The 19,006-nt window shown below is 47.8% G+C and overlaps 1 protein-coding gene across 1 annotated transcript in view; it reads right to left on the reverse strand.

Annotated features, from left to right (window-relative positions):
- Nucleotides 1-19,006, reverse strand: part of MPST (mercaptopyruvate sulfurtransferase) — a 34,554-nt gene that overhangs the window by 2,333 nt on the left and 13,215 nt on the right. Inside the window, exon 2 of the mRNA XM_082265491.1 lies at nt 1,742-2,352. Within this exon, the coding sequence (XP_082121617.1) occupies nt 1,742-2,342 (601 nt within the window). The 5' untranslated portion in view covers nt 2,343-2,352. The remainder of the gene's footprint in view (nt 1-1,741; nt 2,353-19,006) is intronic.

Genomic DNA, 19,006 nt, shown 5'->3' on the forward strand with positions numbered 1-19,006 from the left:
GCCTAGTACACACAATCAGAAAATGGAATGAAAAATACCGCTTTTGGAGTGGTCGTGCAAAATTATCCAAAAAAAAGAATTTTCTCATACGATACCAGAACATAATATTTTCATTTAATCAGCACAGTATTTTTTTTTTTTTTTTTTTAGAGAAATATATATATATATATATATATATATATATATATATATATATATATATATATATATATATATACACACACACATATATACACACACACACACATATATACACACACACACACACACACACATACATACACACAAATTATATATATATATATATATATATATATACACATATACATACATACATACATACATACATATATATATATATATATATATATACACACACACACACACACACACACACACACACACACCAATACCGTACATGCTCAGAAACAAAATAATACATCACTTCAAAAGTTGTATTTGAGCATGCAAGAATTTTCTTAACTATAGTTATCTCTTCTTCATTTTCCATATGAAACTAGCATCCAGAAAATATAAAAAAAATTTAGGATTACCATTCATCCAATATTCTCATTGCGTGTACAAGGCTTTACGTTAAACTGCAGTGCTAGTGCTAAACTACTTTACATTATGGTGATATCAAGGACATGCTAAAGTTTGTGAACAACTTTTTTCAGTGTTTTTCAGGACAATTTGCCTTACACTTGTTTCTACTATTTGCCGGTACACTACAAATGCAGACAATACACCATGACTAGGAGCTTATGTTTCTGTGTCCTGAGCACAGATATTTGTGCTCATCCACCTGTACAAATCAATGAGAGGCTACGGCTGTATGCTGGTATCCCCACATCCGAGCCCTTACATGTGAAAAGGGATGGATGTGCTGCGATTGGCCGGAGCTGCGATGACGTCACTCTCGCGCATGCACACGGGAGTCATTTTCTGGCAAGCTCCCAGCATGGAAAGCTGAAGGTCCGCCGGACCTTCAGAGCGCGTGAGCGGCTGCATGCAGTGCAAATCTCTCCTAAACCGTGCCGGTTTAGGAGATATTAATTGTATCTACAGGTAAGCCTTATTATAGGCTTACCTGTAGTTAAAAGTGGAAAAAAGTGGTATACCATCACTTTAATGATGACAGACAGACGCAGGTGAAGAGCAGCCTTTGAAATACCCTGAAATCTCTAGCGCAGGGATTCCCAAACTACGGCCCTGCAGCTGTTGCAGAACTACACATCCCATGAGGAGGCATTGTAAAACTCTGACATTTACATACATGACTAGGCATGATGGGAATTGTAATTCCTGGACAACTGCAGGGCTGTAGTTTGGGAATCCCTGCTCTAGCGGTTCATAATATTTAACTGAGGAACATGCAGTTCTCTTCCTGCCCAAAATTGCATCAAAATGCAGCATTATGAATGTCTCAGTGCTGACTCGTCAGAAGTAAATGAGGTGCTTGCTGCATGACAACAGCTGGATAATACAAACCATCAGAATGGTTAGGGCATCATGAAGAACAGCTTCTGTTTCTTTCCTGGCCTAGAAGTAAGCTTTGTCCTGGTCATTGCGACAGTGGGAGGAGGTTGCAGTACCAAACCAATGATCTTTTTATATAAATGGGCCCCTAAACCTTAGTGCAGCTACATCTGAACAAATATACATCTGCCATTTCCTTTGCAAATATAAAGATGAAGCCATCAATATGATCTGGAAGCAAAGGGCACTAATCCACTCTTACCTTCTCGGGGCTCAGGATCAAGTCCTCTGAACCTTCCCTCCACTCTGGCATCCACCATCTGTATTGTCCTCTTCTCAACATTTTCCACTATTTCCTCATGGTCTATAACTTGAGAATTATTCAGCTGTGCTTGGAACTCTACTGGCTCTGGGCGAGGTTCCTTCCCCGACTTTACTGGATGTCCTTCTCTTAACCAACCTTTAAAACCACCATCCAACACGGACACATTTGGATGCCCAAAAACCCTAAACATCCACCACAGCCGGGGGGCGCTGAATGAGCCAAAATCACTGGCATCGTACACCACAACATGATTGCTGTTGGAGATTCCAAGTTTCCCAGCATATTCAGCAAACTGGTCTGCGCTGGGTAGCATGTGGTCATATGGGGAGGTGCGGTCACTGCAGACATCTATGTCGAAGAAGTAGGCTCCAGGAATGTGGCGCTCCTTGTACTCACGCCAAGGGTCACGTCCAGTTTTGGGGAGATGCCATGATGCATCAAGTACCCGAACATTTGACCTGAGAGCTGAACCAGCCCGTAAAGTGTCCAAAAGCCAGCGAGAGGAAACCAAAGTTCGGGGCAGAAGTTTGTGGGCCATGATGAAGATCCTATATAAGAAATAAAAGAAATAAGAAGCCATGTAAAAAAAATAAAATAAAAAAAACAACAACACTTTTTGAAGAGAGCACAGCCCACCCAGCCGTGTCATTCATTCAGTTTCCTGTGAATGAATGAACTACAAATACCATCATCCACTGTGGAAGCAACCTTGTAATTCTAAATGAACTGTGGAGGTGTGGATGAGCCCCCTGTAGTTTATGCACAACCCCCCACAGCTTTCAAACTGACAGCCTGCATGGTGGTACAGGCTACAAGCTGCAGGGCTTGTCTGCAGACACCTGACATTGCACCCCTGATCTACTGATTGCAAACACAATGCTTACCAGGCTCCTGCAGGAAAAAAATAAATGTACATTTTTTTTCTTCAATAATTTGTGCAATTATTGTTTTTTCTATAAAGGTGAACTAATCCTTTAAAATCCATATACAATTTATTTTCACAGAGACATGCCTTTATTAACAAATGGATATGCTATTCCACGTTACTATAAAGACTGCAACGTGTACAGGTATGGATTATTGTGTGCATATTCACACTCAACTCCAGGAACTAGGCAAAATCCACCCTTGCAGTGGTCTCCTCCTGCACTACAAGTTCATTTATCTTGGTCTTGTCACTCCAGTACCAGTCGTCTTTTTCAGCACGGGCCCTGGCAAATTCTAGGAGGGTTTTTTTGTGCATTGGCTTTAGGAGAGGCTTCCTTCATGGATGACACCAATGCATGCCATTCCTCTGCAGTGTACGCTGTATTGTGTCACGGGAAACAATCACCTCAGTTTGGCTTTCTACTTCTTTAGCTAACTGCAATGAACTTGCATGGGGATTTTCTTCAACCCTTCTCGTCAGAAGACACTCCTGTCAAGGAGTTCACTTTCTTGGACGACCTGGACATCTCTGCAGAACGGTTGAAGTTCCATCTTTGTTACATTTTTCTACCACTTTTGCTACAGTATTCTGACTGATAAGTAAAGCTTTGCTGATCTTTTTGAAACCTTCACCTTACTTGTGTAAGACTCAGGTCTTGTGACATTTCTCTTCCATGCGGTGCCATGGCTGACAGCATGAAATGGGAAGGGGTTTTCTTTTTTAAGTAACGCCCTTTTATAATCAACTGTTTGCTGGACACCTGTTTAATGAATAGTATATGTAGACTGACCTGTAGTTAGGGATGCACCGAAATTTTCGGCCGAAAATGGGCCTATCCCATTTCGGGCGAAAATGGGTTAAAAATGCCGAAATTAATGGCCGCCGTGAGGAAGGAGGGCGCAGCACAGGTTTGCCCGCCCTTCCGCCCGGTGTGTCAGTTCATTCATGCACAATTGCACAGATCGTAGTAGTAGTGACATCACAGGGAGGCGGGCCACCGGCCAGAGGCGCGTCTTTTGAATGAAGGACACCGGAGGAGCTGAGTGAGTAGGAGATTTTGCATCCTTGGCATGGGGAGGGTCGCTGAGGCAGGGGGGTGGAGGGTGTACTGACGAGAGGGACTCTGAGGGAGGGGGGGGGGGGAGGGACGAGCTGAGGCGAGCTTACCAATGGTATTTGTATTATGCAGCATGAGGGGGTTAATGTATTGTCACTGCTGGTCACTGATGCATTAGTGACTGACCAGTGGCAGTTAATTAACCCCTTTGTGCTGCATTAGTGCAACCAGTGTTAATTAACACTGATACTGGTGTTAAAGCTGCTAGAATGGCCCAGCCAATCACCTGACTTGAATGCAATAGAAAATCTACAAGAACTAAAGATCAGCGTTCATAGAAGAGGCAACGTTCAAGATTTGTGTGGAAGAATGGGCCAAAATCACACCTGAGCAATGCATGCGACTAGTTTCACCATACAGGAGACGTCTTGCAGCTGTCAATACCAACAAGGGATTTTGTACGAAGTATTAAATAAATACTCCTGTTTGAACATCTACTTTTTCCAGATGTTTTTTTTGTATGCATTTTCATACATTCATGTGTATTCGTGTGTATTTGCGTGCATTGAGGCTTAAATTACAATTAATGGGCTGTATTTTAGCTGTACTGGGCTTTTTCAAGCTGCGAGATGCTCAAAACAGGAGTATGGTGTGCAAGAGGCCTTAGCGTGTTCAATACATTTTCCCTGTGTCATTCCATTTTATTATTACACATAACCATTTCTGAATGGATATGTTTTGGTTTATATGTATGTATGGATTGCATGAGTTGTTACCGACATGTGGTGGAAATCTCACATCAATAGCACCTTTAGAAATAGATTTACCTAGAAAAATGGTGATGTATTCAATACTTATTTTACCCGCTGTACGCTGGGTAGGATTATAGGTGGATATGCTTGCAAGGACATAACAGAACAACTGGCCTCTGAAAGCTTCTGATTACTGTATTATTTTGCACATACTCTGCTGGATTTGTCACCCATTGTTGAGGATCCAATAAATGCCACACTCTGTAGAAGAACCATCGTCGATTGTTTTAAGGACATGCATTATACACACACACACACACACACACACACACACACACACCTGTTTCTACAACAGTACCAATATATACATTAGATTACCCTTCATATATTTTTTTTTCCCCCCCCAAGAATTATTTCGGATTTTACAGAGAAAAGAAGCCGGTACAACATGGAAATACAAATAGACTTCATATATATATATAAAGAACTTTAATAGCAATCATTTATAAAGACAGTTAAAGTAAGTGGAAATTTTGCTTTAATTAAGAACATAAAAGGGAGAAATGAGTGTGAAAGGTAGTACTTGGGGTGTCATAACGGCTAACCTGTAACTTGAGTTATGTAGTTATATTTGGTAACGTCAGATTACAGAGCTTCATTATCATTTATTATTTACAACACCTCCCACAGCCTGGAGCTTCAGGCCGAAAAGAAAAGCACTGGAACAAGGAAATAAGGTGAGGCTTTACCCTTGCAGTATGGGGCAGAGGTCATCAGTGCTGTCTGTTTCCATGTTTTTATTTTAAAGTGGTTATGATTTCTAGGTGTTTTTTTTTTTACCCTAATGCATTCTCTGCATGAGGGTGAAAAACACCCCAAATAACTACCCTCCCCCCCCTCAAACACCTACCCAAGTCCTCTATCACCCAAGTGCTGTGCCTGTCTTCAGATCTAATCTCTTCCTGGATTCACAGGATACACTGACAGTAGCTCCTGCTTACACTGTGCTTGTCAATAACCACACCCAGCCCAGCTAAGGGGCATGCCCACATAGGTGATGTCATAGTACAGGGCTTGCTATAGGAGCACTCATAAAAAGGAGGAAGGGGACAGTGCTGGTGTTCTACAATTTTGTCGGACCCATGAAAATTCCAGACCTCGTCACTTCCGGCTGGTGCGAGCCCGATGCGCATGCGCACAAGACATTTTCAAGGTCCAATGAAATTCTAAGACTTAGCGAACAGCTGATTGAGAGGAGGAGGGGCTGAGGTGGGACACACACCGCCGCGGGAAAATTGCTGTCATGGGCGAACCATATGTGCTGGAGACCCCAATTGTATCGCAGGTAGCCAAGACGCTCCCCTACAGCTGATAAAAATTTGGGGTCTCTGGGATGAAAGGGCGCTGAGCAGTGACCTCAAGAACCGGCCTTTCATCCCCGAGACCCCAAATTTTTTATCAGCTGTAGGGGAGCTTTTTGGCTACCTACGATAATTTTTTGGGGTCTCCAGCACCTTTGGTTCGCCCGTGACAACAATTTTCCCGCGGCGGTGTGTGTCCCACCTCAGCCCCTCCTCCTCTCAATCAGCTGTTCGCTAAGTCTTAGAATTTCATCGGACCTTGAAAATGTCTTGTGCGCATGCGCACCGGGGCTCGCACCAGCTGGAAGTGACGAGGTCCGGAATTTTCATGGGTCCGACAAAATTTTAGAACACCGGCAGGAAACCACCAAAAGAGGTGAAGGACCTGCTTTGTACAATAGAACAGGTAGGTATACCCTCTTGTTTATTTTAATAAAAAAAAACGGAATTTTTGTAAAATCTTACCTGTAAAATTCCTTTCTCTGAGTCGTCCGACAGTCGCCGCCTCTTCATATTCGTCACATATGGGGTATTAGACTTTGCTCCGAAGGAGTAGCTAGGCAACAGAATATGTTAACATTAAAGCTTTTAACATATCCCACCCTCAAGGGGTGGTCCCCTCAGTCAATACCCTCCTACTTCCTGCAACCATATCTCAGTTTTAGTGGAATAGCAGTAGAGTATACAACCAAACCCCAAAAGAGGGGCGGGGGCGGCGACTGTCGGAGGACTCAGAGAAAGGAATTTTACAGGTAAGGTTTTACAAAAATTCAGTTTTCTCTTACGTCCTCCGACAGTCGCCGCCTCTTCATATTCGTCACATATGGGGACGTCCCAAAGCAGTGCAAACATGAGGGGTGGGAAACGCATCCGCGCCGAAAGGCAACGCAGTCTCCGCATCAAAGAAAGGAACCTTACCAAAGGAAGGAACCCAGCTGGGCAACAGGAAAAAACAGGTGCTCAACAGGAGCAACAACCCAGGAAAAGACAAATAACCAAGGGATAAAAAAAACTTATCCCAACAGCCAGTGGTCCCCACAAGGGACCCTAGGGAACCGCCGCACTAAGAACCTTGCGGCCAAAGGAAGCATCCGCCGATGCCTGAACATCTACTTTGTAGAATTTTGTGAAAGTGTGCACGGTCGACCAGGTCGCCGCCTTACACACCTGGGCTACAGAAGCCCCATGACGACAGGCCCAAGACGTACTCAGAGATCTAGTAGAATGCGCCTTCACAGGCACAGGGGGAACTTTCCCCTGCAAAGCATAGGCCTGTTCAATGGTCTGCCTGATCCATTTGGCGATGGTAGAGGCCGACGCCGCCATGCCCTTCCGAGGACCCTCTGGAAGAACAAACAAGGAGTCCGTCTTTCGAACAGACTCAGTCGATTTAAGGTAAACCCTTATCGCCCGAACAACATCCAAAGAATGCAATCGCACCTCCTTTGGATGTTTAGGCTTCGCGCACAGCGAAGGCAAAACAATATCCTCATTAAGATGGAATTCCGAAACTCGCTTCGGAAGAAAAGAAGGATTAGGTCGTAAGACCACCTTATCCAAATGAACAACCAGATACGGAGACTTGCAGGACAAAGCCGCCAGCTCCGACACTCTGCGAGCCGAAGTGATCGCAACCAAAAAGGCGACCTTTTTGGACAACATAGACAACGAGATCTCCCTGATCTGTTCAAAAGGAGCACGTTGTAACACAGATAGAACGAGATTCAAGTCCAAAGGGGGCAGAGGATCCCTCCTAGGAGGAACCAGATGCCGCACTCCCTGAACAAAAGTGCCAACCAAGGAGTTGGAAGCCACGGGACGTTGAAACAGAACGGCCAGCGCAGACACCTGACCCTTTATCGTAGCCAGCGCTAAACGCTGATCGACACCCGTTTGAAGGAAGGACAGCACTCGGGAAACCGAGTACGTGCGGGGTGAAAACCCCCTGGACTCACATCAGGCAAAATAGGCCTTCCAAGTACGGTAATAAACCTTCCCCGAGGAAGACTTCCTCGCGTTGATCAAGGTATGAACGACCTCCGGGGAGAGACCCTTCTCCTTCAGGACCTCGGTCTCAACAGCCAGGCCGTCAAAGCCAGCGACTGTAAAGCAGGATGGAATATCGGTCCTTGAGACAGGAGATCGTCTCGAAGAGGCAGACGCCACGGGGCGTCGACCGCCAGATTCACGAGGTCTGCGTACCAGGACCGGCGAGGCCAGTCCGGTGCCACAAGAATCACCGTGCTGCGTTCCGAGTGTAACCTGCGAAGGAACCTGGACAGCAACTGAATCGGTGGAAACGCGTACATCAGCCTGTACTGATGCCACGGGGCCACTAACGCGTCCAACGCGTCTGCCCGAGGGTCGCGCGTCCTTGCTACGAACCTTCTCACCTTGTTGTTGAGACGAGACGCGAACAGGTCCACATCTGGAAGACCCCACTTCGCGCACAACGTCTGGAAGACAGCCGGGTGGAGAGACCATTCCCCCTGATCCAGGGTCTGGCGAATCAGATAGTCCGCCTGCCAGTTCTCCACCCCCGGAATGTGAACCGCCGTTATCGCCGGGACATGAGTCTCGGCCCAAGACAGAATGTCGGCCACTTCTCGAGCCAACCAAACTCCTGCAGAGTTTGCATCGTGACAGACAGGTCCTTCTCCAGACCCTGGCTGGTCGCAGACCGAACCAGAATGTCGTCCAGATACCCCAGGACAGAAATGCCCTGGGCCTGCAACAATGCCAGAACCGGTGCAAGCACCTTGGTGAAGACCCGCGGAGCCGAGGCGAGACCAAAAGGCAACGCCACGAACTGGTAGTGATCCTCCGCAATGGCGGTGACCTCTGGTGACCCTCGAAAATGGGGATGTGAAGATACGCATCCTTCAAATCGATGGAGGCCATGAATTCCCCCGGAACCAAGGCAGCCACCACCGACCGCAGGGATTCCATGCGGAACTTGCGAACCCGCACAGAGCGGTTCAGAGCCTTCAAGTCCAGAATTGGACGAACCTTGCCCTCCTTTCTGGGCACGGTGAACAGATTGGAATAAAACCCCCGAAATCTGTCCCAATGAGGCACCGGAACTACCACTCCCTGAGCCCTCAGGTCCCGCACCGCCAGGTGCAGGTCCCGTAAACGCTCTGGAGACAGTTGAAGATTTGAGGGAAAAAATCTGCTCTCCGGCCGAGAGAGAAACTCGATCTTGTAACCAGATCGAACGATCTCCTGAACCCATCTGTCCCGCACGCGGGTCAGCCAGGGCTGAAGAAAACCGAGCAAGCGTCCCCCCACCCCAAAACTGGGTGAGGGCGCCCCTTCAGGCCGCACTGTTATGGGCTGCGTATCCGGATTGACCGGACTTCTGTTTACCAGACCAGGGCTTCTTCTGAGAGCCTTGACCTTAGAACGGTTTGCCCTTGTAGTGCGACCGAAAGGCACGAAAGGACCCCTGAGGGGGCCGAAAATTAGCATGCTTCTTCCCAGAAGCCCCCTTAGCCTTGGGGAAATGGGGCAAGAGAGTGCTCTTACCCCCGGTGATCCCCTTAATCAACACATCCAAGGACTCCCCAAAAAGGCGAGACCCATCATAAGGCAGATTGGCTAAGGTCTTACGTGAAGACTGGTCCACCGACCAACATTTCAACCAAACCAGGCGGCGGGACAAAACCGCCACGCTGTGCACACGTGCAGCCAACGGAACTAGGTCCAAGTCCGCATCACACAGATACATGACACCCTGGTGGATTTGATCCACCATGTCCAGGGTCGCCGGCGAGGCCAAATCGGCCACTAGGACGCGCCTAAGCATCTGCGTCCAACTTGCGATCGCCTGGGCCGCCATGAGAGAAGCAAACAGAGCCTTAAGCATAGAACCCGTAACAGAATAAGTATGACGGGCAAGAGACTCCAATCTCCTATCCGTGGCATCACGGAACACAGGGGAATCCTCTGCAGGAATCGCAGTGGATTTGTTTAAAACCGCAATCGCGTGATCCACTGGGGGAGGCACACACCACCTTTCATCAGTGGAAGGCGAGAAAGGATAACGCAGCTTGAACCTACTAGGTACAGCAAAAGGTTTGCGCAGATTGCGCCATTGTTCCTTAACAGCGCGCTGAAAATCATCATTGCAGGGTAAAAACCTGCGGCGTCCTGCGTTTTCTCTGCGTCCCATAAGCCGCCAAGGCAGCGGGGGGACACACTTCATCCTGCAAACGCAGCGTTTGCTTTATGGAAGCAATCAATTCATCCATGATTGCAAGCTCTTCAGGCGAGCCAGGGGGAGAATTATCAACCCCTTCAACTTCAGCCTCCACCTCAGACCCCACTAGATCCAGGGAGGAGCGGGACCCCGATAAGGAGGCCCCCGCCATAACAGCCCCATCACCTTCACCCTCAGAATCAGAGGAAAGAGCAACTCTGGGTCTTTTAGTAGATTGAGCAGCCACCAGCATCTGCACCTGAGCAGCAAGGCCAGCCACAATAGAGGCTAAATCCCCCCCCTGGGGGGGAAACAGCGGTCCCCTGGCTTTCCACCAAGGCGGTAGGAAATTTGCCCTCCTGAGAATCCATTGCCCCTATAACAAATGCGGGATAATAAAGGGTTAACTGCCCCTTTAACAAGCGCGGCGAGCGCAGCCCACCGCGCCACACACAAGCACAATGAGACCCCCACAGGGACAATAAAACTGACACAGGCAATGGATAGGAAGGATATAACCTGAGGAGACCCTCGCCGCTGCTGCTGCCTCGATCGGTGTTCCTGGAGAAGAGGAAGTGATGCTGCCAGGGCGCTCTATGAAAGCCTATGGAGGCTACAAGAAAATGGCCGCCATGCATGTAGAACATGCGGCCGGAGCGAGTGTAGGCAAAATGGCGCCGTTTGGCGCCGAAACCGCCGCTCCACAGTACAGTAAAAACACACATGTCATCCATGTATAAAAACAACATGTGAGATCGCCGCAGCGATCGCTGTATAGTGCCCAAACATGCCACAAAACATGCCTCACAGCACACAGCTGCACACACTGACAAGGCTGACACACACGGTGTCACACAGCTCCCCCCCCCCCCCCTTGCAGCCCACAGCATGCAGCCGAGAGATAGGGAGACAAACAGTGTGAATAGAGGCAGGTTACACAGTCCCAGACTGACACCCCCCCCCCCCCAGACAGACAGGTCCCCACATAGATACACTTACCTCACAATGGCGTGGGGGACCCGCACAGGCGAACAAGCCGCTGCACATGAGGCAGGGAGAGTCGCATACAAGACGCACAGAATGGGGGTTAAGAAACTGCACAGCGTCCAGTGAGGTAGCCACCTCACCAATCATCCCTGCACCGAACAGGGATGGGTCGTTCACTGTACCAGGAGCGTTACCTGGCTGAACGCTCGATGGCAGGCTGGGAAACCACTGACCCACGACCTGCGACCAGGGGGATCAGCCCGAGACCCAGCCCGCATGATCCTCTTCATCCGAAGAACTAACTAACGCTGACAAAAAGAACAGCTAAGTAAAGGTAGAGAGAAAACTCAAACAAAAAAATCAAAAAAGAAGAAAGAGTCTGGGGCACAAAGCCCCAGCACAGAGAGAGCCAGCCACTCCTGACAAGCTAGACATTAAAACTGAGATATGGTTGCAGGAAGTAGGAGGGTATTGACTGAGGGGACCACCCCTTGAGGGTGGGATATGTTAAAAGCTTTAATGTTAACATATTCTGTTGCCTAGCTACTCCTTCGGAGCAAAGTCTAATACCCCATATGTGACGAATATGAAGAGGCGGCGACTGTCGGAGGACGTAAGAGAAAAATGGATTTTTGTCTTACCGTAAAATCCTTTTCTCCGATGTTCATTGATGGACACAGCTTCATATCTTCATTAGACGGATGGGTTATGCTGTAGTAGGACACTAGGCGGAAAAGGGTTAGCAAAAGTTAAAGCTTAACTATGCCTATGGGGCAGTCCCAGGGGGTATACTCCCACTTCCTGCTCTAGGATGTCAGTTTTGTAACAAGCCTTGTCAGAAGAATACATAACCCAACTCCACGGAGGGGTGGGTGCCGTGTCCGTCAATGATCATCAGAGAAAAGGATTTTATGGTAAGACAAATATCCAGTTTTCTTTCATTGACGGACCCAGCTTCATATCTTCATTAGGACGGATTGGATGTTCCAAAGCAGTATCAGCATGAGGAGTGGGAAAACACAGCAACAGAAGAAGTCTTATGACGAAACGTTGGCGATCCCAGACGTAAACGTCCACACGCCCCCCAACGAAGCCGGCTGTTTATCCATATGCTGATCTGGAGACTTGCGGGACGCCGCGGTTAGATCCATGACCGGCACATACTACATGCCTGTTTTTGTCTTTTAAATTGTAAGTAGTTTTTTTAATAAATGTACCTATTGGTTTACGGGATTACGCTATGGGCCTCTGTTTCTTTCTAAATATGGCTTTACGTTCAATGGAGTATATGAGAAGTTCCAAGTGTGCCACATACTAATGTGATCGGTTTAACAACACACCGGAAACGGCTTTCGGCTTTTGGAGTCTTTGGAAGCACCTGAGCTTGATATCGGTTGACCTACTGGTTTATTACTAGCTGGGAGAGGCTGTCTCATTAAATTGAGCAGCCACGGAATTTCGGTAAGCTGCTTGTTATACCTGAGCACAAGGGTGTCCCCTTCCTACACTTTTCCCTGGTGTCACTGGAAGAAAGTTATTTTGCACGTGGATTCACATCTCTGCACTTAATATTGGGACTATTCATTTGGACACTATCCCCTCTCCTTTTTTGTTTTCTTTATATGAGCTTTTCAGCTATATAATTGTATACGGATTTCAGCGCTGCACTTTTTGGTTTTTATTGTATTTTTTGAATCACTGTTAGTTGATTCTGTGCCAGCTGCTCACTATTGTTCTCAATCATTTGGTTTTCTGTCACATCTAGCGCGGAAATTTATCTTCTATTTATAAAACACAGCAATAAACATATTCCCAAAAGGAAAGCTAAACTAAGCCAACCAGGAGCTCATCTACCAGAAAAAAAAAAAAAAAAAAAAAAAAAAAAAAAAAAAAACACCCTCAAGAGGCAAAAAAATCTCTGCTACGGCAGCCTGCAAAACTTTTACGGCCAAAAGCAGCATCTGCAGATGCAAACACATTCACCTTGTAGAACTTGGTGAACGTGTGTACAGACGCCCAGGTGCCCACTTTGCAAACCTGGACCACTGACGCCTGATGACGGAAAGCCCAAGAGGCACTAAGCGCCCTTGTGGAATGCACCCTAACAGGGAAAGGAGAAACCTGACCCTTAATTGAATAGGCCTGCACCATATTGTTTGCCTGATCCATCTGGAAATGGTCGCAGCAGATGCAGCCTGCCCCTTACGAGGGCCATCCGTAAGGATAAACAAGGAATCCGATTTCTGAATAGACTCAGTCGCCATAAAATACACCATGACGGCCCGGATCACATCCAAAGATTGCAAAGCGACCTCCTTTGGATGCTTTGGCTTAGGACACAACGAAGGCAACACAATGTCCTCATTCATGTGAAACCCCAAAACTACCTTCAGAAGAAACGATTGACATGGGCAGAGCACCACTTTGTCCCTATAACCACCAGATAAGGCGACTGACAGGCCAACGCAGCCAGCTCCGAGACCCTGCGCACAGAAGTAATAGCCATTATTAAAGCCACTTCCGTGACAAGGTAAGTAAAGGAACTTCCAAGTATATTTTCAAAAGGGCGGTCTTTGAAGGACTGACAGTACCAGGTTAAGGTCCCACAGAGGCACCAGGGAATCGCACCGGGCCAGGTGGCGAACCCCCTACACGAAAGTGTGAACCAAGGAATTCGCAGCCAATGGTCTTTGGAAGAAAAATTGCCAAAGCTGAAATCTTGGCCCTTAATGGTGCCCAGAGCCAAACGCTGATCTGCACTTCCTTGGAGAAACTAAGCCAGAGTACTTCTTGTGCCCCCTTGGTGATTAATATATGCCACATCCGTGGAGTTGTCTGATGGAATGCTCACCGGACACCCCTGCAGACGATCCGTCCACTGGGACAGGCAAAGACTAATCACATGAAATTCCAGGATGTGGATTGGCAGCCTGGACTCCTCCCTGGACCAGAGCCCTTGGGGTGATGTCAAGCCTAGGACCCCTCCCCACCCGGACAGGCTGGCACCCATGGTAACCACTGTCCAGGACAGGGGAAGAAAGGATTTTCCTTCTCGTAGCACTAGGAAGCAGGGCCACCAAAGTAGCAACCCTCTCGTACCCTGACAAATTGTCCGAAGACTGTGGATCCTTGTGCCATTTGGTTAGAATTTCCTTTTGCAAAAGCATGGTATGAAACTGGGCGAATGGAACAGCTTTGAAAGTGGAAACCCTCAGGCCCAGCACCTGCATGCAAGTTCTGAGAGATGACTGACGGTTGGACAATAGGAGCTGAATCGCATGCTGCAATTTCTTGATCTTTGTTTCCGGGAAAGAAACACATGTGCTGAGGCTGAATGCAGAGTCAGCCCCAGGAAGTCCAATCTGGTGGACAGAGTCAAAGTTGACTTCTGAAAATTCCAGCAAACTCCGCAGAGTTCTCACCATGATGTCCAGATCCTCCTGCAGATGACGATTACGCTCTCAGAAGGAGATCATCCAGGTACCCCAGTACCTAAATCCCCTGCTGTCTGAGTAAGGCTAACTGGATTCAACACCTTTGTGAAAACCCGAGGAGCAGAGGCAAGACCAAAGGGCAACACCAAAAATTGATAGTGCTCCTCGCCTATGGCAAAGCGAAAAAAATGCCAATGCCCGATGTAGATCGGGATATAAAAAGATAAAAGAGTCCATGTCGATGGAGGCTAGAAAGTCCCCTTGATTATGAGAAGCCACAACTGTGTGAATTGATTCCATTCTGAATTTTAAACCCGCACAAAGTGGTTCAAGGCCTTGAGATCCAGGATTGGGATGAACCTTTCCCTCCTTCCTGAGTACCGTGATGAGGTTTGAATAAAAACCCCTGAAACCTTTCCGATTGTGGAACTGGGACTATTAGCCCTTGTGGTAACAAATCCTGTACTGCTCCGAGAAGGCCGTGAAACCGATCGGCGGACAGGGGCAGATTGGGGAGGGGCAAGAACTTGCCGGGGACAAGGCACAAAATTCGATCTTGTAACTGGACCGAATCCACTCGAGTACCCACTTGTCCAGGATAAACGAGGTCCATGGGACCAGAAAGAAACAAAGACGCCCCCACCCCTATAACGGACTTGGACTTACTACCCCAGGGTCTCTTGGAACCCCCAGTGAAGGAGCTAGAAGATTTAGACCCTTTGTCCTTCGACCCCGCGGGACGAAAAGGCTGTTCATGAGCCGAAAAAAAAAAAATGGGGCCACGTTTGCAGCGAGGCTCTCTGCTCTTAGAAACCTGCGGAAGCAAGGTGCTCTTGCCTGCCATGAGCCCTTTAATGATCTCTTCCATAGAGGCTCCAAACAGACGGTCCCTTACAAAAGGAAGATCCGTCAGAACCTTTTTGGTGGCTTGGTCCACAGACCAACATTTCAACCAGATCATGCGGCGTAAAGTCACCGCTGATCTGCATGCCAACAGAGCTGCATCCAAGGAGGCATCACAAATGCATTGCAACCCCTGTATCAACTGATCCACCAACTCCGCCATTTCATGAGGGTGCGGACCCTCCATCAAATCCTGGTGTAAAAGTTTCGCCCACTCCGTCAGGGTCTGCCAGACGAAGGTTATGGCAAACACTGGTCTTAGGACTGAATACGCCACGGTGAAAAGATGCGGACTAAGGATTCAGCATTAAAGGACAGAGCGTCCTCTACTGGTAGTAAACAGGACCTTATTCAGCCTAAAACCCTGGGAGACCACCACCGGTGGTACTGTCAGTTTCTTCAAAAGAGACTCCTCATAAGGATACCTCCTAGCAAAAGGCTTTGGTATCCCTGCCATGCGTTTCAGAGACCCCCACTGACTAGTGACAATCTCGTCAAAAATAGGCGGGGCAAGGAAACACTTTATTCGCCTTGGGTGGTCTGCAGGTGCCAAATTGCACCGGAATAGCCGACGCAGCATATGCTACGTCCTCCATCTTTAAAGTTTCTCGCACTGACACAATCGGTGCCCCTACCAGCGCTTTCTCATGCGCGGGGGTGGAAGAGGAATCATACTCATCTGAGAACTCGAGGTGTGTGGACGCAGACCCGGTGGGGTGACTTGCGTCCACAGCGGCCATCTCAGCCTCAAAGTATGAGGAGGCAGATGAATGTGGAGGGCGCTTTTCTGCTAAACTAGGTCCACTTTAGACACTAAATGACCGTAGGATCGCCGTCATAGCCGCCATAGCCAAGTGGGACCCCTAGGATCCCACCCCCCTCTGAGAGTGGGTCCGGTGGTGAGATGTGTTCTGCAGGCTCCGTGTACTCTTCGCACCAATACAGGGAATATCACACACACACACACACACACTACCATATACCATAGGTTGTGAAATCACCAACAACCCCCGCAGTACTGACACTCGGACTAATGCCTCGTACACACGCAACGATTGTTGGCCGACCAATTGGCCGTCTTTTGTCCAGTGTTGTTTGAAATGTGCTCTAGACTGCACACAAATTTTTTCGGCCAACAACCAACTTCAGAAGTGATGTCATGTGCTGATTTTACTTTGTGTGTTTTTTCTTCTCTGAGCATGCCCAGTCTTGCTCATCTGATTTTTGTCTGCCGAAATCTGTACTGACTGACGAACAAATCGGCCGTTCTGATGACGGCCAACAAAAATTTTATAGTATGCACACCAGATTTTGTTCGGCCGAAAAGTCGCAGTTGTTTGTCGGAAGCATCATACTAACGGCCAACAATCGTTGCGTGTGTACGAGGCATAAGTCCCAGCACCACTGCATGAGAAGGGAACAGGCTGGGAGATACCGCCCAGGACTAACCAACACCACGTTTCAGCCAAACAGAGGAGAGAAAGGGAGCGCCAATCTGCAACACGCCGATCCCAGGAAGCTGCCGTGCCGACACTAGAGGCCCCTGCCCTCACGCCGCTCGGCTACAAAAAAATGGCCGTCGCTGCTGCCTATGAAGGCACCTCACACGTGGCCGCCGACCTCCAGAAACACAGCAGCCGAATGGCCCCACATGCTCTCTATTGGAAAATGGTGGCAGCAGCCAGCCGGGAAGCTGTCCCTGCACCTCAAATAGGCCTCTAGCCGCTCACTGAATGGAGCGGACCGGATGCAGCTGAAAGTTCACCCCACCAGATCAGTCCTGCACCTCATTGAGGTGACAGAGGCCAACACTGTACACACACCAACCACTATCCTGGGGTAGCCCATAAAGAGGGAACCACCAGAGAGGGGAGAAGGGGGAAGGACCCAGGAGACCTACCAACCCCAGGAGGACCCCGCCGTCACCCTGGATTCCCGAGGGAGAGCACTACTCACCATACCTTAGGAGCCAGGCGGGGTTCACTCCGAGCAGATCACCTCCCCATCATGTGGCCCAGTGGGGGGGGGGGGGGGGGGACATAGTGACTCCAGCTGCGATCAGGTTGTGTGCATCCTTGCTAGTCCCTCCAGTGGGACCCTGTCATGGCCGACCTAGCGTGGAGCTGAGGCCTGCGTGCACTCGCTGGCCAGACTGCGACGACCGTAAGGATCTAGGAAATCCAGTGCATCACCCAGTCCGGCAGTTGATTGTAATTCTCACAGGAACAGCTTGATTGTAGAAGAATAAGTAAAAAAAAAAAAAAAAAAAAAAAAAAAAAGAAGAAAAAGATTGTTTAAAAAAAAAAAAAAAGGAAAAAAGTGCAGGACCAGAGATCCCAGCAAGGAGCTAGGTCCTTACTCCTGGCTAGGCAGAAAAAAAAAATGCAGATCCTAGAGCAGGAAGTGGTAGTACACCACCTGGGACTGCCCCATAGGCGTATTTACGCTTTGTTAACTTTTGTTTATTCTTTTCCGCCTAGTGTCCTACTCCTAGGAAGAGCAGCATAACCCATCTGTCTAATGAAGATATGAAGCGGTGTCCGACAATGAACGAAAGAGAAAGGGGCTTTTAGAACCATTGTATTGCATGTTCTGAAATGCTCACAGCTACATCCAATATTATACAGGTGCATCTCATAAAAAAGTTAATTTCAGTAATTCAATTCAAAAGTGAAACTATTTTATATAGATGCGTTACACACAGAGTGATATATTTCAAGCGTTTCTTTTAATTTTGACGAATTTTGTGCCTACCGTAAATTTCTCTGATTTTCATTGACAGACACCGCTCCTGATTCTTATTTACCATTGGGTTATACTGCCCCCTACAGGAGTAAGACACTAGGCAGGAAAAAGCTTGACTACACCTAAGCGCAGTCCCAGGGGGTATACACCCACTCTCAGCTATAGGCACTCTGTTTTGTTACAAGCAGTGTCAGAAGGAAGCCAACTTCACAGAGGGGTGGGTGCTGTGTCCGTCAATGAACATCAGAGTAATGGAGCTCAACCAAAACAACTGGAGCTCACCTGAAAAAAAAAAAAAAAAAATACACCCTCAAAGAGGACAAATCCTCTAAAAAGCAGCCTGCAAAAACTTGCAGCCAAAAGAAGCATCTGCAGATGCCAACTTCATCCACTTTTTGTAAAAGTGCGTAGAGACGACCAGATGGCCATCTTGCAAACCTGCATCACTGAAGGCTGATGACGGAGGGCCCAGGAGGCACTAAGCGCCCGAGTAGAGTGTGCCTTAAACAGGGAAAAAGGAGGAACCTGACCCCTAATTGAATAGGCCTGAATCACGGTCTGTCCTATCCATCTGGAAATGGTACAACCGTGAGTACAAATATCACGTCTCTCATCTTTCTCTTGACAATACCCCACAGATTCTCTATAGGTTTTAGGTCAGGCGAGTTTGCAGGCTAATCAAGCACAGAGATACCATGATCATTAAACCAGGTATTGGTACTTTTGGCAGCGTGGGCAGGTGCCAAGTCCTGCTGGAAAATGAAATCAGCATTATTGATGTACATCACCAAATATTAATGTGCATACTATACTGTACATACTTTTTTTTTATTG

The sequence above is a fragment of the Pelophylax lessonae genome (assembly GCF_965119305.1).
Source record: "Pelophylax lessonae genome assembly, chromosome: 8".
Lineage (NCBI taxonomy): Eukaryota > Metazoa > Chordata > Amphibia > Anura > Ranidae > Pelophylax > Pelophylax lessonae.